Here is a 27,594-nt window from a genome sequence, read left to right as displayed (position 1 = left end):
GTAAGGAGACCTCAGTTATCTCTAAGAATAACAGGGTGGTTATGATAGGGGATTTTAACTTTCCAAACATAGACTGAGACTGCCATAGTGTTAAGGGTTTAGATGGAGAGGAATTTGTTAAGTGTGTACAAGAAAATGTTCTGATTCAATATGTGGATGTACCTCCTAGAGAAGGTGCAAAACTTGACCTACTCTTGGGAAATAAGGCAGGGCAGGTGACTGAGGTGTCAGCGGGAGAACACTTTGGAGCAAGCGACCATAATTCTATTAGTTTTAAAATAGTGATGGAAAAGGATAGACCAGATCTAAAAGTTGAAGTTTTAAATTGGATGAAGGGTAATTTTGACAGTATTAGGCAAGATCTTTCAAAAGCTGACTGGGGCCTAATGTTCGCAGCTAATGGGATGGCTGGAAAATGGGAAGCCTGCAGAAATGAGATAACGAGAGTTCAGAAACAGTATATTCTTTTTAGGGTAAAAGGAAAGGCTGGTAGGTGTAGGGAATGCTGGGGACAACTAAAGAAATGGAGGGTTTTGTTAGGAAGAAGAAAGAAGCATATGTCACGTATAGACAAGATAGATCAAATGAATCCTTAGAAGAATATAAAGGAAGTAGGAGTATACTTAAGAGGGAAATCAGGAGGGCAAAAAGGGGTAATGAGATAGCTTTTGCAACTAGAGTTAAGGAGAATCCAAAGGATTTTTACAAATACATTAAGGACAAAAGGGTAACTGGGGAGAGAACAGGGCCCCTCAAAGATCAGCAAGGTGGCCTTTGTGTGGAACCACAGGAGATGGGGGAGATACTAAATGAGTATTTTGCATCAGTATTTACTGTGTAAAAGGACATGGAAAGTATAGAAAGTAGGGAAATAGATGGTGATATCTTCAAAAATGTCCATATTACAGAGGAGGAAGTGCTGGATGTCTTGAAACGCATAAAAGTGGATAAATCCCCAGGACCTGATCAGGTGTAACCGAGAACTCTGTGGGAAGCTAGAGAAGTGATTGCTGAGCCTCTTGCTGAGATATTTGTATCATCTATAGTCACAGGTAAGGTGCCAGAAGACTGAAGATTGGCTAACGTGGTGCCACTGTTTAAGAAGGGTGGTAAGGACAAGCCAGGGAACTATAGACCAGTGAGCCTGACCTCGGTGGTGGGTAAGTTGTTGGAGGGAGTCCTGAGGGACAGGATGTACATGTATTTGGAAAAGCAAGGACTGATTAGGGATAGTCAACATGGTTTTGTGCATGGGATATCATGTCTCACAAACTTGATTGAGTTTTTTGAAGAAATAACAAAGAAGATTGATGAAGGCAGAGCGGTGGACATGATCTATATGGACTTCAGTAAGGCGTTTGACAAGGTTCCCCATGGGAGACTGGTTAGCAAGGTTAGATCTCATGGAATACAGGGAGAACTAGCCATTTGGATACAGAACTGGCTTGAAGGTAGAAGGGTGGTGGTGGAGGGTTGTTTTTCAGACTGGAGGCCAGTGTGACCAGTGGAGTGCCACAAGGATCGGTGCTAGGTCCACTACTTTTCGTCATTTATATAAATGATTTGGATGTGAGCATAAGAGGTACAGTTAGTAAGTTTGCAGATGACACCAAAATTAGAGGTGTAGTGGACAGAGAAAGAAGGTTACCTCAGATTACAACAGGATCTTGATCAGATAGGTCAATGGGCTGAGGAGTGGCAGATGGAGTTTAATTTAGATCAACATGAGGTGCTTCATTTTGGGAAAGCAAATCTTAGCAGGACTTATACACTTAATGGTCATGTCCTATGGAGTGTTGCTGAACAAAGAGACCTTGGAGTGCAGATTCATAGCTCCTTGAAAGTGGAGTCGCAGGTAGATAGGATAGTGAAGAAGGCGTTTGGTATGCTTTCCTTTATTAGTCAGAGTACAGGAGTTGGGAGGTCATGTTGTGGCTGTACAAGACATTGGTTAGGCCACTGTTGGAATATTGTAAACAAATCTGGTCTCCTTCCTATCAGAAGGATGTTGTGAAACTTGAAAGGGTTCAGAAAAGATTGACAAGGATGTTGCCAGGGTTGGAGGGTTTGAGCTGTAGGGAGAAGCTGAATAGGCTGGGGCTGTTTTCCCTGGAGTGTCAGAGGCTGAGGGTGACTTTATAGAGTTTTAGAAAATCATGAGGGGCATGGATAGGATAAATAGACAAAGTATTTTCCCTGGGGTTGGGGAGTCCAGAACTAGAGAGCATAGGTTTAGGATGAGAGGGGAACGATATAAAGATCTAAGGGGCAACATTTTCACGCAGAGGGTGGTATGTGCGTGGAATGAGCTGCCAGAGGCAGTAGTGGAGGCTCGTACAATTACAACAGGCATCTGGCAAGAATTACCACAGGCAATTAAAAGGCATCTGAATAGGAAGGGTTTGTAGGGATATAGGGTGGGTGCTGGCAAGTGAGACATCTGGGATGTACGATTTGGTCTGAAAGGTCTGTTTCCATGCTGTACATCTCTATGACTCTGTGACTTTTCAATCAGCAATCATACAGGAGGGACTGTTGGCTAATTATGTCCCTTCATAGTCTGGGGCTAATTCCATTCTCCAACAGAGAAAGTAAAAAAAAAATGCAACCAGAGACATTAAATTTAATGCAGCCCATGTTGGGGATTGATCCTGCAAGCTTCTCAGTATCTGGCAGGGAATCGAATTTAAGGAGATGTGCATCTTCACATGGACAACAAGAAATCTATACAATGACATTACCTCAGCAACACATTCTATATTACTTGCTTAGCTCTATGGAAATCATGAAGTTAAAATGAATGAGAAAAAGTATGAACAATAAGAGTTCTCAGACCTTTAAAGACCCTTGTGACCCAACGCGCTTGAAGTTCAGATATTGGCATAATGGCTCCTAATGGCTGGACAAGACCAATAATGGCCAGAGTTGGCTGCTCCAGGTGAGGTGGAAAGATGTATTTGTATAGAGAAACATGATTTTTGTTGACATTAACGACAGACTCATCCAGAAATGGGAAAGAGATGTTGTATCCCGTTGCAAAAATAACAGCATCAATGTCTTCCATTGTACCATCCTCAAAGACGGCTGCAGTTTCAGTAAATCGCTTCACATTAGATTTCACAAGTACAGCTCCTGCTATAATGCGATTTGGTAAATCGTCATTGATCGTCGGATGTTGGCTAAAAATCCTGAAATTTAAATGACACCCCATCAATTGTAATTGGAGTATGCTTGTGTCATTAAAAGTTCAGAAATTACAGTCCAAGTTTCCAAAATAATATCAAACGGCAGGACTTATGGGTGTACAAAGTGGTGCCAATTACAAAAATGGAAAAGGATTATTGGAGGTCACCAGGGTGGAGTTCCCCTTCATGTGATTTTCCCCCACGTGGTGGAAAGAGAACAGATGTCGTGTAATCACATAGGAAAGCTGAAAATTTGAAGAGGATAAACGAGGTTAAACTGACAAGCAAAATAAGGTAAAGCACTGAATTTCACATGTTCTACAGTCTCACTTGGTGATTGACAAGTGAAATAAATTAAATTGACTAAATCTGGTCTGGTGAAAGACATAACTATCACATGGCTAATTATTCTTGAAAACTATGTGCTTGAGATTTGCAAGTTTATTTGGTCAGTGCTCGATTTATACATAAGTTCCCAGATTCAATCCAAGGCCTATGTAGAATTTGCTTGGACTGAGCCAGAGTAATAGGGCCACATTTGCAGCAGTGGCTTTGAATTAAGAACAAGTATAGTCCGGGTTCCTGTCCTAGATGGAGACATGTATATGGATGGCCTTTGCTACGACATACCCATGATCCCCGGTACTAAAGAGCATTTGAGATTTATGGGACATCATCTTAAGTAGGAGGAAACACTCTCGAGAGCAGCAAATAGAAGCACATGAAGAAATGGAAGTAACTAAGAATGTAACTGGTAGGATGACTAAAATTGAGATCCTGCAAACAGCAACATAGGGCGGCACGGTGGCTCAGTGGTTCGCACTGCTACCTCACAGTATCAGGGTCCCAGTTCGATTCCAGCCTCGGTGACTGACTGTGCAGAGTTTGCACATACTCCCTGTGTCTGTGTGGGTTTCCTCCAGGTGCTCCGGTTTCCTCCCACAATCCAAAGATGTGCAGGTCAGGTGAATTGGCCCTGCTAAATTGCCCGTAGTGTTAGGTGCATTAGTCAGAGGGAAATGGGACTGGGTGGGTTACTCTTCGTAGGGTCAGTGTGGACTTGTTGGGCCGAAGGGCTTTTTTCAAACTGTAGGGAACCTAATCTCATCTAATCTAATCCAAACGTGCCAATAATCGATGAACAGAATCTATCCCCTAACAAGTAGTACTTCTATACCAGCTTTAACAAAGCAAAATGTCCAAACTATTTTCTCAGAATATTAAACATAGAAACATGGAAAACAGGACCAGGAGAAGGCCATTTGGCCCTTCTAGCCTGCTCCACTATTCAATATGATCATGGCTGATCATCCAACCCAATCTCCTGTTCCAACACTCTCCCCATACCCTTTGTCTCTAAGAACTGCAACTAAATGTGCCTTGAAAACATTCAATGTTTTTCCCTTTCTCGCTTTCTGTGGCACAGAGTTCTACAGGTTAACCACTCTCTGAGTGGAGAAACATTTCCCCATCTCAGTCCTAAGTGGCCTACCCGTATCCTTAGATTGTGATTCCTGGCGTTGGATATCTGACAGTGACTTACAAAAGAGAACATTTCATGTTAAGGATATCAGCGTTCACCTTCATCACAGTGTAACTCAGACACCAACCTCTGGTGTCTGCATCAGCAGTGACATCAGCAAATGTCTGTTTGACCTGCCCTATCCCTTCACAGGTTTTGCTACACCAATACTTTGCTAGTAGATATTGCATTAAAATGCATGAGGGCATGAATTTGCAATACTCACCTACAAGATACACACTAAACGCACAAGACGTTAGGGCTGTCATATTCAGGTGTAAGTGAACATAAAATAGTGCAATATGTCTTAACTCTGCAAGAACATCTGGCACCGAAAATTTACTCTGTCAAATATGGAGTGCCATGCCTTCAGATTTTAATTATTGGAATTTTTTTTTAAAAAATGGGCCCAGAAATTGTGATTAGGGTTGGGAACCTTATTTTCAACGTTGACCAGTCTGATAAGAATATGAAATTACATTTTGATGACTTCTGCACTGGAATTTCCTGAATAGGACCCTTCTGTTATGAAATTGTGGAGTCCTGATTCTTGCAGCCAGAGGTAGAGAGCAGTGGTGTACAAACAATGCAACCACGTTTCCATAATGACTACAAGATCATATTCATTTACCTTGATTTGTGTTATCAGTTCATCTACCTTATTGCAAATGCTTCCTGTATTAAGATGCAAAGTCTTTAGGTTTGTTCCATTATCAAATTTTTCTGTACTTTTATGGTTCTTTAGTGCAATATCACATCCACACATTGCTTTCCTTTCATTTTCTCATAATAATCAGCCCCAATACTAAACTGTAATCCTACCTCTGATTTTTCAATAATACTGAACACCCCCTGCCATTTTGTTTAAAGCCCTACTCATAGCTCTAGTTATGCAAGTCCCCAACATGACTCAGGTGAAGCTCATTGTATCAGAACAGCTCCCTCCTTCCCTAATATTGGTGCCAATGTCCATGAATTTGAACACATTTTTTACATCCCAACCTCTGAGCTACATATTTATGTCTTAATCTTGTCCCTTTGCTCCTGATTCAAGCATCAATATGGAGATTACCATCTTTTTGGGTTTTTTTTAGTCCCTAGCTCTTCATATTCCCTCAGCAGAACCTCTTTCTTTATTCTACCTCTTTCATTGGCATCTAAGTGGACCATGACAACTGGATCTTTCCCCACCCACTCCAAGTTTCTCTGCAGTCCAGATGAGATATCCTGAAATCAGGCACCAGGCAGGCAACACAGCCTTCAAGATTCTCAATCCTGGCCACCGAGGACATTATCCATTCCCCTGACTATGCTACAATTAAAACTACATTTCTCTTTTCTCCCTGTTCTTTAAAGTCTCCTTGTACCATGGTGTTATGGTCAGTTTGCTTATCTGTGCCATAATCCTCCCCTGCTTTCATCCAGACAGAGAACAAGAATCTCAAACCCATCAGAAAATATCAAGGGTGGAGGCTCCTTCAATGTTGCCCACTATTATCTCCTGGATCCCTGTACCTGCTTCACACCCTCCTGTATCTGCTTCACACCCTCCTGTACCTGCTTCACACCCTCCTGTCCCCGCTTCACACCCTCCTGTCCCCGCTTCACACCCTCCTGTACCCGCTTCACACCCTCCTGTCCCCGCTTCACACCCTCCTGTCCCCGCTTCACACCCTCCTGTCCCCGCTTCACACCCTCCTGTACCCGCTTCACACCCTCCTGTCCCTGCTTCACACCCTCCTGTACCCGCTTCACACCCTCCTGTACCTGCTTCACACCATCCTGTACCCGCTTCACACCATCCCGTACCCGCTTCACACCCTCCTGTCCCTGACCACTGACCAAATTTGAGGTAGTTCATTTAAGGATTAGATTAGATTAGATTACTTACAGTGTGGAAACAGGTGCTTCGGCCTAACAAGTCCACACTGACCTGCCGAAGTGCAATCCACGCAAACCCATTCCCCTACATTTTACCCCTTCACCTAACACTACGGGCAATTTAGCATGGCCAATCCACCTAACCTGCACATTTTTGGACTTCGGGAGGAAGTCGGAGCACCCGGAGGAAACCCACGCAGACACGGGGAGAATGTGCAAACTCCACTCAGTCAGTCGCCTGAGGCGGGAATTGAACCCGGGTCTCTGGCGCTGTGAGGCAACAATGCTAACCACTGTGCCAAGGAGTGTCACTGCATCCTAAAATATGGTGTCCAAGTAACTCTCCCTCGCACTGATGTGTTGCAGTGTTCCAAGCTCAGACTCCAGCTCATAAACTCTGAGCTGGAATTCCTCAAACAACCAACACTTGCTACAGCTGTGGTCTCTACGAACCACAATGGGGTCCACCAGCTCCCACATAGTGATAGAGGACTCGATTGTAAGGGGAACTGACAGGCAGCAGTGTGGCCACAAATAAGACTTGTCAATGGTATGGTGCCTCCTTTGTTCCAGAGTCAGGGATGTCTCAGAGCAGCTACGGGGCATTCTGAGGAGGGAGGATGCACAGCATGGTACATGTCAGCACCAACAACATCAATTTAAAAAAAAGAGGTCCTGTAACAGGAAGTTAGAGAGTTAGTGGGTGAGCATTTGGGGGATGGTGACCATAACTTTGCAAGTTTCAAAGTAATTATGGAAAGGGATAAGGATAATGCAGAAATGAAATGCCTAAATCAGAAGAAGTCCAATTTCAATATCACTAGAAGATGTCTGGCAAATATTGACTGGAAGCAGTTACTTGCAAGTAAGTGTACATTTGGAATCTTTTAATGTAGTGAGAGCTCAGGGCCAGCTTGCTCCTGAAGGGCAAGGAGAGCAAGTCCTGGAACCCTGGATATGAAGGGATATCGAGATTAATAAAGAAAAAGGAAGCATATGTTAGGTACAGAGAATTAAAAACAGGTGCCATTCAAAAGAATAGAGAGAGTGTAAGGAGTGCTCAAAAAATAAATTAGGAGGGAAGTGAAGTGCCAGGAAATATCTTTGGCAGACAGGATCAAGAAAAACCCCAAGGCATTTTATAAGTATATTGACAAGAGTGGGACCTGTTCGAGACCAAAAGGGCAATCTGTGTGGAGCAAAAGAGCGTGGGTGAGGTCTTAAGTGAATATTTCTCATCTGTATGGACAAAGGAAAAAGATATTGTAGCTGAAGATTTCGGGTGGGATGTGAGGTTCAAGAATATGTTACGATTAATAAAGAGGAAAGATTTTTATTGGGAATACAGATGTATTAATCCTCAGGGCCTGATGTGATGTATCCCAGGCTGCTATGGGAGACAATGGATGAGATTGCTGGCCACAGCTAAAGTGCCAGATGAGTGGAGGATAGCTAATGTGGTTCCTTTGTTCAAGAAGGGCAACAGATCCGGGCCAGTTAATTACAGACCAGTTAGTCTGATGTCAGTGACAGGGAAATTATTGGAAAAGATTCTAAGGGACTGGATTAATTAACACTCAGAAAGGTATGGATTGATCAGGGATAGTCAATACAGATTTGTTCGAATTTAGTTGAGCTTTTTTTTACAAAAGTGATATATTGATGAGAATAGTGCAGTTGATGTTGCTTACATAGCTTTTGACAAAGTTCCACATGAAAATAGTCCATAGGGTAAGAGCCCATGGGTTCCAAGGCAAGTTGGCAAACTGAATCCAAAATTGGCTTACAAATAGGAAGCAGAGAGTAATGGTGAAGGGTTGCTTTTGTGATTGGAAGCCTATGACCAGTGGTGCACCACAGGGATTAGTGCTCAGACCCTAGCTATGTGTTGTGCACATTACTGATTTGGATGTGAATGTTGAAGGTATAATTAGTAAGGTTGCAGATGACATGAAAATTGTTGCTATTGTTGAGTGAGGATGATCAGGCTACAGTCTGATATTGATCTGCTGGTAAATTGCGTGCAATGGAAGCTAGTGTTTAATCCTGATAAGTGTGAGATGATGCATTCTGGGTAAGCTAATAAGTGAAGGACGTAAAGAATGAATGGTAGCTCCCTAGGGAGTACTGAGGAACAAAGGGACCTTGGTGTACTAGTCCGTAGATCCCTGAAGGTTTCAGCGCAGATAGGCAGGGTGATGAAGAAAGCATAAAAATGCTTGCCTTCATTAGCCAGGGCACAGAATATAGGATCAAGGGAGTCATGTTACAACTTTACAAAATATTGGCTACAGTTGGAATAAGCAGTTCTGGTAGCCACACTATTGGAAGGATATAATTACAGGGTGCAGACGAGATTCACCAGGATGTTGCCTGGGATGAAAGTCAGTGATGAGGTGAGACTGCATAGGCTGGTGAAATAACTCCACAAAGGCTGATATCACATCACCAAGTCACCCTTTACTTACACCTGAACAGTCCTTGACTATAGTATTGCCTTATATGGAGTCAGACACCAAAGAGTCAGTACCTGTGACACTCACCCTTTTTATACGTCAGTCAGGTTCCCTGATTGAACTAGATTAACAGCCCTAATTAGGGAACTCATATTCTATGAAGCCGAGCTGGCTGACTTTGTTACAATCACTACTGCTGGATTTGTTTTCCCTGGAACAGAGGACGCTGAGAGGGAATCTGATTGAGGGAGACAAAATTATGAGACATAGATAGAACAGATCGTGAGAATCTTTTCCCCATAGCAGACATTTCTAAACCAGAGGGCATAGGTTTAAGTGGTTTAGAGGAGATCAGAGGAAAAGATTTTTCATCCAGAGGGTGGTAAAAATATGGAATGTGCGGCCTGAGAGGATGGTGAAGGCAGGTACTTTTGAAACATTTAGGAAGCATCTGGATAAAATACCAGGCATAGTAGGCTATGCACCCAGTATGGGCAAATGGGATGAGTGTTGTTTGGAGTTTATTCATCAGCATAGACATAGTGGGCCAAAGGGCTTGTTTCTAAGCTGTATGACTCTATGACATATCATGCATGTACAACAAATCTCTTGAATCTCTATTTTATTTACTTCATTCTTAAGTTATGCTTTCTTTCAAATTTCTGTGTGCTCTTTCAGTTGTTTTGTAAAATATTTCTTCTATTTACCTTCAAATTGAAAGCAATTTATAGGAGTCAAGTTAGCACCTATTACTGACCAAATAACTTATGGTTTTCCTGCGATGTCACTTTTTGTTAATTTCAATATATCCTGTTTAAAAAAAAACTTACAAATTATAAGTCAAAATAAAAGCAAGCGAAAAGCACCTCTTCCCCCCTTCACCAAACTCCCTGACTATTCCAAAATGCCAGAAATATCTACTCACTCAGGCTGTGCCTCACCCCAGACGTGATCAATCCTTCTTGATTGTTTGTAGCTTACCACCACCCACAAGATTTGGTCCATTAAGATAGGTCACTACTTGGTCAAAGTGGTAGGTTTTCGTGTGTGAAGAAAAAGATAATTACATGACACTGTCAGACTCTTTGAACAGAATATCACCAGGTGATACAAACCTGTGGCTAGGCTGCAGACCATAGTTTGCATGATTGAATCGGTTGTTCATGCTCCTTTCACCCATCCAGCTTACAACAGATTTCGGAATAAAGGCATAAATGCGACTGTTAAACAGCATGTCACCAGGAAACCCTTTGTTAGCCACACGGTTCACCACCCAGGCACCTCGTCTCGTACTGAGGAATACCTGCATGATATTTCAAGAACATAAAGACAGCAAAGCTTTAAATTTTGCTGCATGTTTTTGTGGCTTTGGTCTCCTTATTATGCAAGGATGTAAATACATTGGAGGTGGCCCAGAGGAGGTTTACTAGATGGAAAGGTAGAATGAGCACATTATCTTCTCTGGACAGGTTGGACAGATTGGGTTTGTGGAGTTTAGAAGAATAAGGAGTAACTTAATTGAAGACTATAAGATCCTGAAAGCTCTTAACAAGTGACGTAAAAGGATGTTTACTCTGGGACAACACACTGCTGCCTCCTGGCACTAGGGACTTGGGTTTAATTCCACCCTCAAGTAACTGTCTGTTTGGAGTTTGCAAGTTCTTCCGGTGTTTCTGTGGGTTTCTGTCCATAGTTCAAAGATGTGCAAGCCGGGTGGACTGGCCATTCTAAAATTCCCAGAGTGTCCAGGATAGGTGGCTTGGCCATGGGAAATACAGGATTATGGGGATTGGGAGTGGGGGCAGGTCTGGGTGGGATGTTCTTTGGGGGGGTCAGTGCCAACTTGATGGGCTGAATGGCCTGCTACCACATTGCACAGATTCTATGATTGTGAGTCAGTCTGGAAGTAGGAGGCACTGTTTTAAATTTAGTGGTGACCCTTTTAGGTCAGAAATTAGGGCGATGTTTTCTTCTCTTGGAGGGTTGTGTGTCTTTTGGAACACTCAGCCGCAGAAGGTGGTGGAAGTGAGGCTATTGAATATTGTTAATGCAGAGGTGGACAGATCCTTCTTTGGTGAGGAATCAGAAGTTATCAGGAGCAAGATGGGAATGTGGGATTCTCAAGGCAAACAGCTGAGCCATGATCTTATTGATTGACAGAGCTGGCTTGAATGGGCAAGTGCTGGCAAATGGGACTAGATTAAGTTAGGATATCTGGTCGGCATAGACTGGTTGGACCGAAGGGTCTGTTTCCATACTGTGCATCTCTATGACTCTATGACCTGCTTCTGCTCCTAATCTGTATATTAATATCTAATGTCAGTACTGCATTTTATTTTCAAAGAATGGGAAATGCATTCTTAGCTGAATGGCCTATTTCTATTCCTTTGCACAAATATAAATACATGTAATAGCTGATATTGCAGATTTAGGGAGAAAGGAGAGAAACCAATGCCACTAGGTCATAAAATTACAGAATTATTACAACAGAGAAGGAGGCAGCTCAGACCCTTGCTTTTGCACCTGATCTGGGAAGGTGATAGCCTAGTTGTATTATTGCTGTACTATTAATCCAGAAACTCAGTGAATGTCTTGGGGACCTGGGTTCAAATCCTGCCACGACATATGATTGAATTTGAATTCAATAAAGAATCTGGAATTAAGGATCTGTTGAAGACTATGAAACAATTGTTGATTGTTGGAAAAACCCATAATGCCCTTTCAAGAAGGAAATCTGCCATCCTAACCTGGCTTGGTCCACATGTGACTCCAGACCCACAGCAATGTAGTTAACTCTTAGCTGCCCTCTGGCCAATTAGGGATGGACAATAAATGCTGGCCGAGCCATTGATGCCCACATCCTATGACTAAATAAATAAAACTCTCTCAATGACTTAAGATCATTCTCCTGTGTTTGACCCTTAACCCCTGCACATTTCCTTTTCGAAAAACTATCTAACCCCGTGTGGACACAAACGAGTGAGTGCAATTGCAACAAATTCAACAACCATGAAGAGGTATTAGAGAAGCATGGTATAGCCAAAGATTCAAAAAGCGACATTCAGATTGAGAAGGATGAAGTGGGACTATTTATCTTGTCTCAGACACATTGGAGGTCACTTATGACTTTCAGAGCTGTTTTGGGATTTATGGAGACGGCAAAAACCAGACTGGAAGGATTCAATCACACACTTTCAAGAGATATGGGCTCTGATGTGGGAACGTTAAGGCTTTGGAGATGACAGTGGTTGAGAGAAGGTGCAGTAGTTTGCCAAGGTGTTGGAATATCAGTAATACCAAAGACTCTGCAAGTGGAGTTTTGAAAATGCTATTGTAATCAAATTGGGAAAAAGAGTATAGTTTCTAAGGCAAATCAATTCCTAGTAATCTTTACTTTCCTGAACGTGGATAAATGGTGGATGCTTCACTTTATGGTGTGAGCACAAGACACCACAAAACCAGCAGCCATTTTAGTCGTTACATTCTTTCTACTTAAAGTTATGACAGAATTTTAGATGGAATGGTTTCTCATTGAATCTGTAATGGTTAGATCACATCTGAAGTACTCTGTGCAGTTGTGTGTTCCATATATTACCAATTGTACATTGTCAAAAAGTGTGGTGCTGGAAAAGCACAGCAGGTCAGGCAACATCCAAGGATCAGGAGAGTTGACGTTTCGGATGCTGTGCTTTTCCAGCACCACACTTATCGACTCTGACTCTCAAGCATCTTCAGTCCTCACTTTCTCCCAATTGTACATTGGTCTAGGGAGATTTGAGAGCACCAATTAAGCTTGTTTGGACATGTCCCTTTAAGACTGCCTCAACACAATGCTTCCTGTATCTTCAAAGGATCGCAGCTTGTTCATAGCACATTTGTCCTTTGCTGGGCATATTTCCAATTGCTTTACAGTCCTGCACCCACACAGTTTAGAGAGAATGTTGGATCCAAGAATTAGAGAAGAGATTATGTAAACTGGCCTTACAATTTGATTGAGGTATTCAAGATTTTGGAAGGAATTGATGAAGAAGACAGAGAGAATTTCTGGTAGTGGTAGAGCCGAGGGCAAGGAACATAACTCTAAAATTAGAACTAGGCCAATCAGGAGAGAACTCAGGAAACTTTTTTTCATGTAAATACTGGTAAAAATCATTGGCAAAGCTCTTCCACAAGAGTAAAAACACCTGAAGTAAAAACTTAACATTAGAAATTTTGAAGTTTTCGCAAAATGAAGCTTAACAGAAGGATATAGAGCCTCAGCAAATGTTGGCGTTCAGAAGAAAATAGCAGCCGTAACCTCACTAGAACATAGATAGGCTTGAGTGACTGAATTGCCCATCTCAGTTCCTGTATAATTGTCCACTGTTATTTGCTGCCACATTATGATTGTCATTGTTTACTGTGTTGTGCCCTGTGACAAAAGAGGAGATACAGAAGACTTTCTGCTATTCCAGATTACAGCAGATCAGGTTTGGAGAAGCTCCACATAATAGACAGATAAAATTTTAGTGAGAAGTAGTCAATTCAGTCGCTCGCCACTGCTTTCAACAGTTCTTAAGGGCATGGTACCTGATTTTGTGTTTGCCCTTACCTGCTTAGCATGTCGGCTGATTTCAACTGCAAGGTCACCTCCAGAGTTTCCAATTCCAATTACTACCACTTTCTTTCCTTCAAATATTATTGGACCTTTATAATCCTTGCTGTGCATGTATTGACCTGTGAACTTTTCTATGCCTAGCACAAACAAGAAAGAGAAAGGGAATGTTATTTGCTCAATTATGATATAGAAAGACTAAAATAATTTGTGCATGTATTTTAATCAATATAGGAAATAATCATTGCACCTTGCTTATTTCAGCATAGGAGAAAGATATTGCTCATTGCTCATGGCTTCTCTATCACTCCAATTCAAATACCCTACTCTGATCCTATGCCTTTATCATTTTTGGTCTTTATCTAATTCCTGCCCAACTCGTCTGTGGGAGACCTATCCTCTTTTGGTTACTTCTCAGCCTTGAATTCATTTGAGATGCATTTAATAGTTCCTTTAATGCTTCCCTTCCCAAAATCCTTCTCTGGTCTCTCTGCCTTTTCCCCACGGAATTCAGATACAAAATGTGTCAGGTGTCTCTTGATATTCTGCATTTTATACAGTCCTGTCCCACTACTTTTTAAAATGACCCCATCTGCTTTCAGAAACTTTTCATGATTGTCAATCTTTATCGTCCTCCCCATTTTTTTGCCTTCTAATCTTCTTGACTTGCTTCTCTTCCCTGTTTTATTTTTGTATCTTTCTCTTAGTTTTCTTCTGAATTACTAATGTTAAATTTATTCCCTAAAATAATTCATTTTTGATCTGCTGGTCTCAACTTTGAAATGCTAATGATGGCAAAACTGGGAGTCACAATTCTTAAAATAGTAACAACTTCTGAACCCTGTGCATACAATTAAATGCAGAAACACAAACGCTGCTGTCAATGATTTAAAACTTCCTCACAGGGCTCCCTTTTGTGACACATCCCAAGAATGCTTAATAATTAGAAATCACTGAGCTGATGAAACCTTCTACCCTTATGCTTCTAGTCCCAATGCGGAGGTGCCAGTGTTGGACTGGAGTGGACAAAGTCAGAAGTCATACAACACCACAAGTAACAGCACTCCAAAAGCTTGTGATTTCAAATAAACCTGTTCGACTATAACCTGGTGTCATGTGACTTCTGGCTTTATGCTTTTAGTCTCACTGTTACTTTCTGAAGAAGTTACATCTTGTTTAATGCGATGTAGATTAGATTAGATTACTTACAGTGTGGAAACAGGCCCTTCGGCCCAACAAGTTCACACCGACCCGCCGAAGCGTACCCACCCAGACCCATTCCCCTACATTTACCCCTTCACCTAACACTACAGGCAATTTAGCATGGCCAATTCACCTGACCTGCACATTTTTTGGACTGTGGGAGGAAACCGGAGCACCCGGAGGAAACCCACGCAGACACGGGGAGAATGTGCAAACTCCACACAGTCAGTCGCCTGAGGCGGTAATTGGGCTTTTGACGGCTCACCAAGATCTTAATTACTCTTAAACGGCCTCGCTGGCTTTGGAAGAGTTATTTTATAGATTAAAGATCAAATATCTCCTTGTATTTCCATATGCATTTAAAAATTGAAGTCAATTTAGAAGATTGTTCCTTTCACCTTAATCCCATGTGCATGTCCAAAGTATTTTTCCACTATCTGTATCATTTAATTATTAAGGTGGAAGATTTGAATACTATTTCCTTCCTGTTTTACTACCTGTGAACATACTTCACTCTAATTGGCTGCTTAACTTGCTTCCTGAAATCATTGTTGGAGATATGCCTGGAGATTTCTTTAGCTTTGCACCAGATTCAAAGTGAAGCCAGGAAACGGGATGGTATGCCATGGAGACTGTTAAACCATTACAGGCAAAAAGTCTTTGAGGATACTGATAAGTACTGTCACTTCACTAGACCATAGTTGTTAACGACATGGTTGAGGACAGATTGAGAGGAGGTTTGACAGAGACGTTTACTATCATGAGAGGTCAAGACAGGAATATTGACAAAAGTCGAGACTACGTGGCATTGATTTAAGGTGATTGGCAGAAAAAAAACACAATGATTTGATTTGATTTATTTATTGTCACGTGCACTTTGTTACAAAATGCAGTGAAAAATGTTGTACAGGGTCACCACTCTCTGGCGCCACCTTAAAACACAGAAAAATAAACCAAACATAGAATGTAAAGGCATAAAAATAAAGAGTGTTCAACTTTACAGTCTTTCATGTTAAGTGCTCTGACACGGATCATGGGCCTGGTGGGCAGGCACAAGACCCCTTCACCACGCTGCCACCACTGAAACGAAAGTCGCTCACTCTTCGGCGCCATCTTGCCTCCACTGACACCACTTTGAGTCCTTGCTGGACTTCACCAATGCAGATGCTACCAATGCTGCTGGGTACCGCACTGGCCCAAACACGACTCTGCTGACGCCATGAGTCTGCTTCAGGTCCACCGCACCGTTACAGCCGTTGCCAATGCCGCCAGATCTTGTACTGGGCCCAAACCCATCTCCATGAATCTGCGCTGGACGCAGACGCCACCAGGAACCCGAACTCGCCTCTGCCAACGAGGCCACAAGTCAGCGCTACGACTGTCTCGTTGATGCAGAAGCCACTGACAACCCAAACTAGCCTCCAACGTTGCCACCAGTCTGCGCTGGGCCACTCACTGACCGCCACGCATCAGTGCTGGGCTCACTTGTCGCCACCAAAAAGACCATAAGACACAGGAGCAGAAATTAGGTCATTCAGCCCATCAAGTCTCCTCCGCCAATCAATCCTTGCTGATTGGTTTCTCAGGGAGAAAGTGAGGACTGCAGATGCTGGAAATGCCTAGTCAGCAATGCCCTCATCTCATGAATGAATAAAGAAAAACAAACATGCAATTTATTTACTGATGACACTCAGTACTAACTTACCAGGAAAAGAATCCAGAGGCAAATGGGCATTGACATGATGACCACTACAGACCATAATGGCATCAAAAATAGTCGATTCCAAGTTATCCTCTGCATCTCTTGTCACAACATCCCATTGCCCCGTGGAGGAGAAATCGTCTCGTTTACGTATGCTGCACACCATGGTCTACAGAAATGGAATGAAGAGGGAACAGTTTAGGAAACCTTGTGAAATGTACCCTTTGGTTTCCTATAGTCCTCTGAGATTGGAACATGATGCATATCAAATGGAGCCTTTAACATGGCTTTCTGAGATGAATAGTAGGAAGCTGTTAATTACAGCACAAAGATACACTGAGCATTTATCTACAGAGGGAGCTGAATGGATAATGTCTGAAGACAGCTTTAACATTTACTGTCATAGATTCAACCAAACATTGTTCACAGACATGAATAATCCACTCCCAGATATTTTAAGGTTCTGGGACACACCTTCAAATTCTCCCATGCTCTTCATTCTTTCAGTTTCTTGGCTTGCATTATTCACATGATCTCCATTTTTCCAACTTTAGCATTATCAGTGTTCTCCTCTCCCCCATTGTGAACCACCTGGTATACCTGGATGTCCATGTCTCTGTCAGAGAATCGCTGTGCCATGTCTCCATTCTCTACCATGTTTCAACTCTGTCCTTGACCGAGCAGGGCAGCCTCAGAATGCCAGTGCCCATCTGCATGCACAGCAGCATTTTATAAATGGCGCTGAGACAAAGGATGCTGTTCTTTCTGTGGATAACTGCTGAGCGGCAGATTGTTCTGGAAACGGCATATGGTAGGATAGGGCTAGAATTGGACTTTAGGGTTACCATGGAGGTGGTGTAGACAATTAATACAGTGAGTTAAGATATGACAAATAAATCACTAGGCCTTGTGGTAAAAACCATCCAAAAAACTCAGAATCCAGACTTACCCAAAAATATATAAGAATCAGCCCTACATATACATCACTTGTGTTACATACAAGTAACACACAGAAACTTTACATTAGGGATAGCACAACTATATAATTAGAAGCTTAAAGATTATAAGATAATAAAGGTCAAATCTAGAACCAGTTTTGAAAACTCTATTCTCAGACAATTTCCAGACGAGAGAAGTAGATTTTAAAGCAGGGGTTGAAAACAGTAGGTTTGATCTTTCTAAGGTTGTATTGGAGGATGTTTCTCCTCCTCCAGTGCTGAATATCAGATGAGCAATGGAGCGAGATGGAGGTTGAGGTGAGATAAGCATGAGTGGCTTCAGCAAACATGTAAATACTAAAGTTGTGTTTTCGAATGCTCCTGCTCAGGGTCAGCACACAGATAACCATAAACAGAAGAAGATCAAGGATAGATCCCTGAGGACACCAGCAGTAATGATCTACAAACAGAAAGAGAATCCATTGGAATAATACTCTGGCCGTTATTGGATGGACAAGAATGGGACCAGTTGAATACAGTTCCATGACGATGCAAAGGTGTTGAAGGAAGATGGTGTGGTCAACCTTGTTAAAGGCTCTGGAGATGGCGAGAAGGTTAATGCTGTTCTCAGACTGAACAAATTATTTAGTTCCCCAAGTAGGACCAGCCTCACGATGATACATGCTGCAGCTTTGCAAAAACAAATCAAAATCCTACCTTGAACCGTACATACTTCAACAGATTGAAATGCTTGGCGTAAAGGTGGAAGTACTCCAGAATCCGGCTGTTATGCATGTAGTTTGGGTAATCATCAGGAATTGGAAAGTCGCTGAAGCACATCATCTCCTTGGAGGTATTAATGATCAATGATTTATAAATGCTGGCCCTACCATCTGTTACATTTTCCTGAACAAAAGATTAAAAGATAAATTTGTAAGAGATTTTTGCATGAACATTTGGCATGAAACCTCTTGGCTTATTTTTGAGAAGTACAGACCTAAATTTGACTGTTACCAATTTGAATCTGAGAATTTTTATCTTAATCACAATTTTAAAATATTTTCCCGATTTGCCACCTAGCCCTTACTTACCAGTCGCTAAGGTCACATTTGAGATCCTTTGCTGTTTAATGTGAAAATCCCCATCTCTGTAGACTTACCCCACAGCCCAAACACCAAGCCTCAGCCTCCTAATTCCTGATCTGCCTGCAATGTTTCAACCCACTTATCTCTAAATGAAAACTAAAGGTGTAGTCTCTGAGGAACACCGTCGTGTTTAAACTGCAACTTTTCCTCTTTCTGTCTTTGTAGCTTAGCATCCAATCGGCTTTATTGTTTCCTGCTGAGTAGTAGTTGGTCATATTGAGCATATGCAGAAAAGAGAATGCTGAGGAAATTATCATCTTTGGGATTGTCAAGAAATTTAAGAGAATAGACATACAAAGGATATTCCCACATGTAGGGGCCACCAAAGCAAGAGATTGAAAAGACAACATAGCCATTTGTAAATCCAACAGGGATTTCAGGAGAAACAACTTTACCCAGAGAGTGGTTCGAATGTGCAACTCACCCACTGGTGGAGGTGAATATTCAAACCGTATTTAAGTGAAGCTAGAGAGAGGAAGAAACAGTACCATATGCTAATAGTGACAGGTGAAGAGGGAGGAGGCTTGTTTTTGGAGGAGAAACATTGATATACATTGTTAGTCTAAACGTCTCAAATGATTATTTGTAAAGCATTTTCAGATGAAGTTACATAGTTTGCTTTGTAAAAGCTCTGCCAGCTGGTTATATAACAGTTCAATTACATATAACCAACTGTCATTCTGTGTAGGCATGCGCTTGAAATAAACTTTAAGAACTCTTTGGTAAATTTCTTAACTTCTAGGATATTGTCTTTTGCTGCCTGAGATGGTGAGGTTGGTACTAATGGAATATTCGATGGCTAGGAGTATACTACTCCATGTCTGTGATGAGACTAAGGAGGTGTATTGTGCAGTTGCTGAATATGTGATAAGAGATCTGTTGACACAGATTTTGCAAATGACCACTATTTCATATTAAAATCTTGATCGCACAGTGATAAGTGCACAAGTTGAGCTGAGGAAATCTTAATCACCATTAAGGACTATTTAAACCTTGATCAACAACAATTGGAGTTACCTAGTAAGCAGTGCCAAGGCCTGATAGGGTAAGCAAGGATCCACTTGTATAAATTACTTTTAGATTTGGATCAGTATCTAACCACGATTTATATCCTTGCAATATACAAGGGACAGTGCAACAAAGTCCAGCACTTTACTCCCGTTTCAGACAAATTAAGCATCATGGTAGGCCAAGTGTACGGAGTTTAAAATTGAGTACATATAAGTGCAATTATCTTTTTATTTGAGATCACTACCACTTTGAATTGAATGGCAAGAACAGAAAGGAATGAAGTTGGAACCTTGCGACTTTCAATCACACTAAATGAAACCCCCAGAGCATACCTGAAAGTTCCAAAGCCCTCCAATGTCATTGCTCCTCTCAAAGCAGACAGGCTCCAAGTCTTCATCCAGGCAGCACTTTATACAGGCTAGGCCACTCGAACCAGCCCCAATAATGGCAACTCGCTTTGTCATTTTCACCTACCAAAGCAAACAGCCACTAGTTAAATATTTCATTGGGTAAAAATACATCGAGACACCAAAATAAACTAGTTATCGTTGCAGCTGAGAAGGCCATTCAACTTATTGTGTCCATGCTGGTCTGCCTATGGAATATTTTGATATTCTGTCATTCCCTGGACTCCTCTCCCTACGTTCTGTAAAATTCCTCCTCTTCTTATATTTCGATACTTGTCGCCATTATGTTCTACAAATACATCAACTTTTTCAATGGAAATCACAGGCTAACTATATTATTGGATCGGAAGGCAATCAGGGGTTAACAACTGTAGTTCAAGAAGGCACAGCCGGGGTGGGCATTGATGGGTTACATCTGGTTCATTCTTAAGATTTTTATCAAATGTTAATTGCAGTGTGTAATCGTACCAAGATGACAATATGATGTACACTCCTCCTGTGTGAGATTGAAATTATGCATGTAATAGACCACATTATTATGAACATTTCTCAGGAAGAATACAATTGTTTAGTGATGCCGTACACACACTAGAACCTCAGTCATATGTTTCTTACATTCATGGAAGACAATGCCAGCTAAGTTTCCACAGGGGTAAGTGCTTGGGCCCCAGCTTTTCACAATATATATCAACAACTTTTATGAGGGAATCAAATAAACAATTTCAAGGTTTGATGAAATTAGGTGGGATAACGAGTTATGTGGAGAAAATAGAGATCAGGGCAATTTAGACATGTTGGGTGAGTGGCCAAATGCACAGCAATTGCAGTAAAATGTGGAGAAGTGTGAAGTTGCTCAGTAAGAAAAATGTTGGCATATAAAAAGGTCCTGGGAGTCCTTGGGCACCAGTCATTGAGAAAAATCAAGCAGGACAAACAGGTAGTTAGGTAGGAAAATGATATGTTGGCCTTCTCCGCAAGAGAATTTGAATACAATGGCAAGAAAGTCTTATTGCAACTGTACAGGGCCTTGGGAAGACCACAACTGGAGTCTGATGTGCACTTGCCACAGAGCAGTACAGCAAAGGTCCACTGGATTGATTCCTAGCATGCAGATTTTTCATGTGAGGAGAGAATGGGGCGATTGGGCTTGCATTCACTGGACTTTAGAAGAATGGGAGGGGATTTTTTTGGAAACATATACAATCCTGAGAGGACATGGCAGATTGGAATCAGGGATGATGTTTTCCCTGGCTGTCATTGTCCAGAATGAGGCGTCACCATCTCAGAATATACAGTGGGCCATTTTGGCTGAGATACTGAGAAATCACTAGGATGGTGATGAACCCTGTGGAGTTCTTTACCACAGAAAGCTGTGAAGATCAAGTCACTGAATATGTTTAAGAAAGAATTAGATTTCTAGAGGCTAGAGGTATCAAGAAATGTGGAATGAGAGCAGGAGGATGGTGTTTAGATAGAGGATCAGCCTTCATAATGCCGAATGGTGGAGGGGATTCAATGGGCTGAATGGCATAAACCTGATCCTATTTTCCATGTTTATAATGTTAATTATGTAAGGTATTGAGTTATATGGAATTGTAATGCTTTGAACAGAACCAGATTTAGTGAGGTGTCTCCAAGTAATATAAAACTAGAGTGGGTAGAGTCTTCATTGACTGAAATCAGCAATTCCATTGCAAACTGTGCTGAAAATTGTGGCAATCTTGAAATCAATTTTTTTTCCCCTAGATTCTGCTCAAACTCATTTAAATATGGCTAAAGACAAGTTCTGCCATGAAACAATACATTTAGGCAGGGCTTGCATTTGACACAATGACCCAAATCTTCAGCAGAGTGGCAATCATCAACTTATAGCCAAGTCACTCAAATATCTTCCACCCCCAAAACTCCCCCCAACCCCAAATCAACAAGATGCTGCATTTCTTCTGGGACCTTCCAAGTCTTCTCCAAAAATAAGGAGTGCAACTATCCCTCAGAGAGCCCTCTTAGAGTAAAACCTGGAGAAGAGTGAAGTTGCTCAGTAAGAAGATGTTGATGTACCAAAGTTCCTGGGAGTCCTTGTACACCAGTCACGGAGTGGTGTCATGGGGAGACAGGGTACACCAGAGTAGCACCCTCTTAACAACAGCAAGCTTAAAAGGCCAGAGCAAATGTTAGTAAGTGGGGGAAAGGGTGAAATACTGAATGGGATGGGTGGCAAGGAAGGTGGGAATAGGATGGGTGAGTTGGATAGTGGGTAAGGAGTGGATGGAAGTAGCCAAGTTGCTGGGGGAATGGTCAACTGGTCTGGCAGGTGGTTGAGGGATCTGGTCAGGGAGGACAGTCAAGTGCTGAGATTGGGGTGTGTGGGGGAGGAAGGAGGTATAGCTTAGATCTGTGGAGTAGCAGGGAGTCAATATAAGTGGATGGGGAGGGGTCAGTTGTGTAGTTAACCAGGAGTTAGGCTGGGTTTTTTTCCTCTCCTACATTCCTTGGGTAACTACATTGAAACTGTCCTACCTCAGCGATGGTAACTCAGAGGGGACTGGGAAGAAGAGCAATTGCCTGTCAGAAGTTCAAACGTCCCAGGCAATTGCCGAGGCGGGCACATCAGGACTTACACAGCTCGGTGCGTGTGATGGTCTGGAGTTCAGAAGATAGTTAGTGCAAAAGGTCATGGAAACCAGAGGTGTGCCAAATGCTACATGCACAAAAAATTGGAACCCAAGTTATGTTAATATTGGGGGAACTGCACTGAAAAACCAAGTACAATCAAGTGGAAAGTCAAGTCCATATTGTATGCAAGCAGAGCTGAATAGAACTTATAAAGAACGATACACACCAGCTCGCCATGTGTTCTCCTCTACACTAGAGAGACAAAATGCAGACTGGGTAACCGCTTTGGAGAACACCTCTGTTCTGTTCTCAAAAAGTACTCCGAGCTTCCCACTGCCTGTCACCCACTGTATTCCCTGATCCACATCTCTGTCTCATGCCTGCTGAAGTGCTCCAGGAGGCTTAGTGTAAGCTGGAAGGACAGCATCTCATTTTCCACTGGAGACTCTGCAGCCTGCAGGGCTCAACATCGATTTCAACATTTTTTGGGCCTGAGCACCTTCTCCCATATCCTTTACCAACCCCCACAATCCAGGACTTGTTATCACATGGGCTGCTTTCAGCACAGCCAACCCATGTTTACTCACTCATAGTCCGCATTACAAACATTTCTTTCACCCACCATTATCCATTCCTTTGTCATCCCAACTGCCGCTCTCTCTCGCTGGGCTCCATCTCCACCTATTGTTCACTCCCTTCCCCCACTCCACCACCCAATGTTTAGCATATATACAAACATTTTCAGGTGGGACTTGTTTAGTTTGTGATTATGATCGGCATGGACTGGTTGGACTGAAGGGTCTGTTTCCATGCTGTATGACTCTACTTTCCCAGCTACAATCAGTTCTGAGGAAGTTTACTGGATCCAAAATGCTTTCTCTTCATAGATGCTGCCAGAGCGGAAGGGTTCCTCCAGCAATTTCTGTCTCGGTTTCAGATTTCTGGCATCCACAGGTCTTTGGTGGGTTTTTTTTTAAGGATAGCGGACAGATAGCTAGAATCGAGTTGAATGCAATTTCAAAGCCATCTTATTATCACTGGTCCCAGGATGGGCAACTGAATTATTTCTGTACTTTTGATTTTGCTATTCGTTTAATGAAACTGTTAAAACGTTCTGATGCCATGAGTTTTATTAATTGTTATCCAAAGCACAAGATTCTTATACTTAAACTGTCCACATTCTGCACTTGTTTACTGCTATCAAAAAGTTTACATTGTACCAAACAGATAACAGAAAAGGAATCAATATTGAGTCCCAGGCCACATCATGAGTAGGACTACACAAACAAAGTGACATTCATCTATTTTTGATCTTCTTTCTATCCTTCAACCATCCCTTTCACATGTCATCACAACGTTTTGAACAAAACTATGTCTGCACTTCCCCTCAACTGAAAACACTTGAGGGTGTTCACTGTCATTCAGTGGGCCAACAGGAAATGTACAGAAGTTTAATTGAGAACAGGTAAAAGTGAAGTGAGGCGTCCAGTACTCTCTCTGGGATGTCAATGCCAGTGCACAATGCCACAAGTTTCAAGAGACCAATAGATTGACTTTTGGGTTCAAACATCAAGACATTCAGATATTTATCATAATTTAATACTCCCACCCACCCCCTAGTCTCCTTTCTATGGGAAGGATGTTGTAAAACCTGAAAAGGTTCAGAAAAGATTCACAAGGATGTTGCCAGGGTTGGAGGATTTGAGCTCTTGGGAGAAGCTAAATAGTCGGGGGCTGTTTTCCCTGGAACATTGGAGTTTGTGGTGTGACCTTATCGAGGCTTATAATATCATGAGGGGCATGGATAGGACAAATAGACAAAGTCTTTTCCCTGGGGTGGGGGAGTCCAGAACTAGAGGGCATAGGTTTAGGGTGAGAGGGGAAAGATACAAACAGACCTAAGGGGTAACTTTTTCATGCAGATGCGTGTATGGAATGAGCTGCCAGAGGAAGTGGAGGAGGCTGGTACAATTGCAACATTTAAAAGGCATCTGGATGGCTATATGAATAGGAAGGGTTTGGAGGGATATGGGCCAAGTGCTGGCAAATGGGGTTAGATTAGGTTAGGATATCTGACCAGCATGGACGAGTTGGACCAAAGGGTCTGTTTATGTGCTGTACATCTCTATGACTCTATGGTTCCATAACCTGCTTGTACATGATTGAATAATGTCTTCAGGGCATGTTGGACTTTAATCTGAATCTTATAGACCAGAGATAAGAAACTACCACTGCACCACAAGACCCTGAATTGACATTATTTTCATCTAATATTGTTTATGGTAAACTCTCTTCAAGTGTTGCTGCTCTTGCCTTTAAATTTGCTGCCATCAATACTCTTCCTAAAGAATATCTTTAATGCACCATCCTTGCAAACTGCTTCCCCCATCTTCAACCTCCTGTCCCTCTCCAAAAAATTTGAACATACTTTCACCTTCCAAATGCATGGCCATATTTCCGAGGACACGAATGCTTGGGTCTCTCTAAATTGGCTTCAGCCACTACCAAAGCACTCGAATGTATCTTATCTTCCACAAATCACATGTTACGTGACCATGCCAAAATTATTGCATTCTTTTCAATTTGTCTGCAACCTTCGACAATTTGATTTGTAACATTCACTTACTGGGTTACATTCTGATATACCTGATTGTAGCCCAGTGTAAAGCTAATGACCTCTCTTTCCACTCTATTCTGAATTGCTCTGATGTCTTCCAAGGATCCAACCTGGGTCTCTTCTTAGTTCCCTTGTCCCTTGGTGACGTCAAAGAAATAAAAGGTGTTCATTTTCACATCTGTATTGATGACACCCAGTTCTACCTCATCCACCATGAGTTTTGACTCTTCCGACTTGTAGTAGTCAGACCATATTCAGAAGAAGATTCCTCCAATTAAATATTGGGTTGACACTAAAGTTGTTGTCTTTGGTTATTCTACCACGTCAGTTTTCTAGCTATCAATTCCATCCCTCTGCCTGGTAACTGACTGAGAGTGAACTATGCTTTTTGCAATTTTGGTGTCATACATAACCTCAAGAAGAGTTTCCCACCACCTTGATTTGATTGAAGCTTTATTGTCACACGTACTCAAGTACAGGAGTACTGTGAAAAGCGTACAATGTTGCCATACATGGCGCCATCTTAGGCACATGGGTACTTTGGTACAAACTTAAAGTACAAGTAGTAACATACAGAAACAAAGTTGAAAGTAAAATGTTATCATTGTTCTGAGTGTAAGTAGAAAAATAAATAAATAAAGTTAAAAGTTAATATTGCAGAGCTTCCTAAAATCAAGTGGAACAATAAAGGGAATAAAGGGAAAGGTTCAACCATCTTTAAGTGGTCCCCCTGCAAGGGCTCAGTCTCTGCCTCTTGGCCCACTCTCCGAGAAACCTCGGGCTTCCTGCTCTCAGCGCCAAAGATGCCCTGGGCCCTCTCCCACCAGCATTTCAGGCTCGCTTTAACCACATTGGGCTCAGGCCCACAGCCGCTTTCCCGCACCGGACTTCCAGCCGACATGGCTCTAGGCCCTCAGCCACTGCAAGGCAATGCTTTCGCCACTGCTGCTTCTTCCTCCGGGACTCCAGAGGGTAAGTAAAAAAAGATGAGAAGGGGACAGAAAGAAAAATAAAGAATGCAGTTGGCCTGGAGCAGACAGGCATACTGTGCTAGTGCCTGCCATCTTCAACAGCTGGCTCACTCTCTTCTGCTACCGCTGCCTTAAAAAAAATTACATTCACTTTCCTTGTATTTCTCCTTAACCATGCATTTCCCTGCACAGCTTTCCAGACTTGGACAAGAGTCAATGTCACATGGATACAAACTGAGCTGGACCTTACCATGCCATCACTAAGACTGCCCATTTCCATCTCCATAGCATTACCAAACACTATTCTTGCCTCAACCCAGCTTTCACTCATCCATCTTTATTATTTCTAGACTTAACAATTCCATCTCACCTCTGGCCAGCCTCCCACATTCTACCCTCTGCAAACTTGAGTTCATTCAAAGCGCTGTTGTCCATGTCCTTATTCACACCAAGTCCTTTTCACCCATTCTCCCACCTTTTGTTTTCTGAATTACACTGGCTCACAGTGAACAAGTACCTCAATTTTAAGATTCTCCTCCTTGTTTCTAAATCCATCCATTGTCTCACCTTTTCTTATCTCTGTAGTCATTCCAGCTCAGAGGTATCTGTGATTCTGACCTCTTCAGCATCCAATATTCTTATTGTGCCACTTATAGTTGGTTGTGCCTTCTGTAGTGATTGGAACAAAGTCAGTCAAATGGACATCATAGAATATGTGCTCCCTGACTGGGGCTGTGAATCTGGTTCAATCAGGGAGCCCTGACTGACCGTTATAAGCAGGAGTGTCAGAGGTTCTGCTCACTCTCAGAACCAGCTCTGTGCTCGATGGATCTGGGTCATATACTATGCACATGTAAATAAGGGGTGATTTGGTGATAGGATATCAGCCTCGGTGGAGTTATTTCATCTTCAGTTGCCTATGTGCTATTCTTTGGAATCCCCTCCATAAATCTGCCCAATCTCACTCCTTCATATTTTTTCTGATGACACACACTATAAAGCCTGCTATTTGATCAAGCGTTTGATCATTTGCCAAAACAATTCTTTATGTAACTTGGTGTCAAATTTAGCTTGATATTCTCCTATGGAGTGCCTTTGGATGTTTTATTACTTTAAAGGCACTGTATAAATAGAATTTGTTCATATTATAATATGACTAATGACTAGTGAGAATATTGTCTCAGGGTGCATTTGTTTAATAGACAGTAATTTCTGCAATAGTACATCAAGGCTGCTATTACTTATGTACCAGTTGACTCTCAATTGTGCAGCATTTAGTTAACATTATAATAAATTAAAGTGGGATCAGGGTGATGGCTGCTCCTTCTCTCTTACGAGGAATGGCATAG

The 27,594-nt window shown here is 42.1% G+C and overlaps 1 protein-coding gene across 1 annotated transcript in view; it reads right to left on the bottom strand.

Annotated features, from left to right (window-relative positions):
* Window positions 1-27,594, bottom strand: part of LOC122554592 (flavin-containing monooxygenase 5-like) — a 47,083-nt gene that overhangs the window by 11,839 nt on the left and 7,650 nt on the right. Inside the window, exons 2-7 of the mRNA XM_043699859.2 lie at window positions 19,970-20,107; window positions 18,199-18,387; window positions 16,547-16,712; window positions 13,636-13,778; window positions 10,160-10,347; window positions 2,836-3,188 (exon numbers count right to left, since the gene is read on the bottom strand). Of these exons, the coding sequence (XP_043555794.1) occupies window positions 2,836-3,188; window positions 10,160-10,347; window positions 13,636-13,778; window positions 16,547-16,712; window positions 18,199-18,387; window positions 19,970-20,101 (1,171 nt within the window). The 5' untranslated portion in view covers window positions 20,102-20,107. The remainder of the gene's footprint in view (window positions 1-2,835; window positions 3,189-10,159; window positions 10,348-13,635; window positions 13,779-16,546; window positions 16,713-18,198; window positions 18,388-19,969; window positions 20,108-27,594) is intronic.

The sequence above is a fragment of the Chiloscyllium plagiosum genome, unplaced genomic scaffold (assembly GCF_037043375.1).
Source record: "Chiloscyllium plagiosum isolate Xiang-an unplaced genomic scaffold, Cpla_swu_hap1 HiC_scaffold_9, whole genome shotgun sequence".
Classification (NCBI taxonomy): Eukaryota; Metazoa; Chordata; class Chondrichthyes; order Orectolobiformes; family Hemiscylliidae; genus Chiloscyllium; species Chiloscyllium plagiosum.
This window is presented reverse-complemented; position numbering and strand designations above follow the sequence as displayed.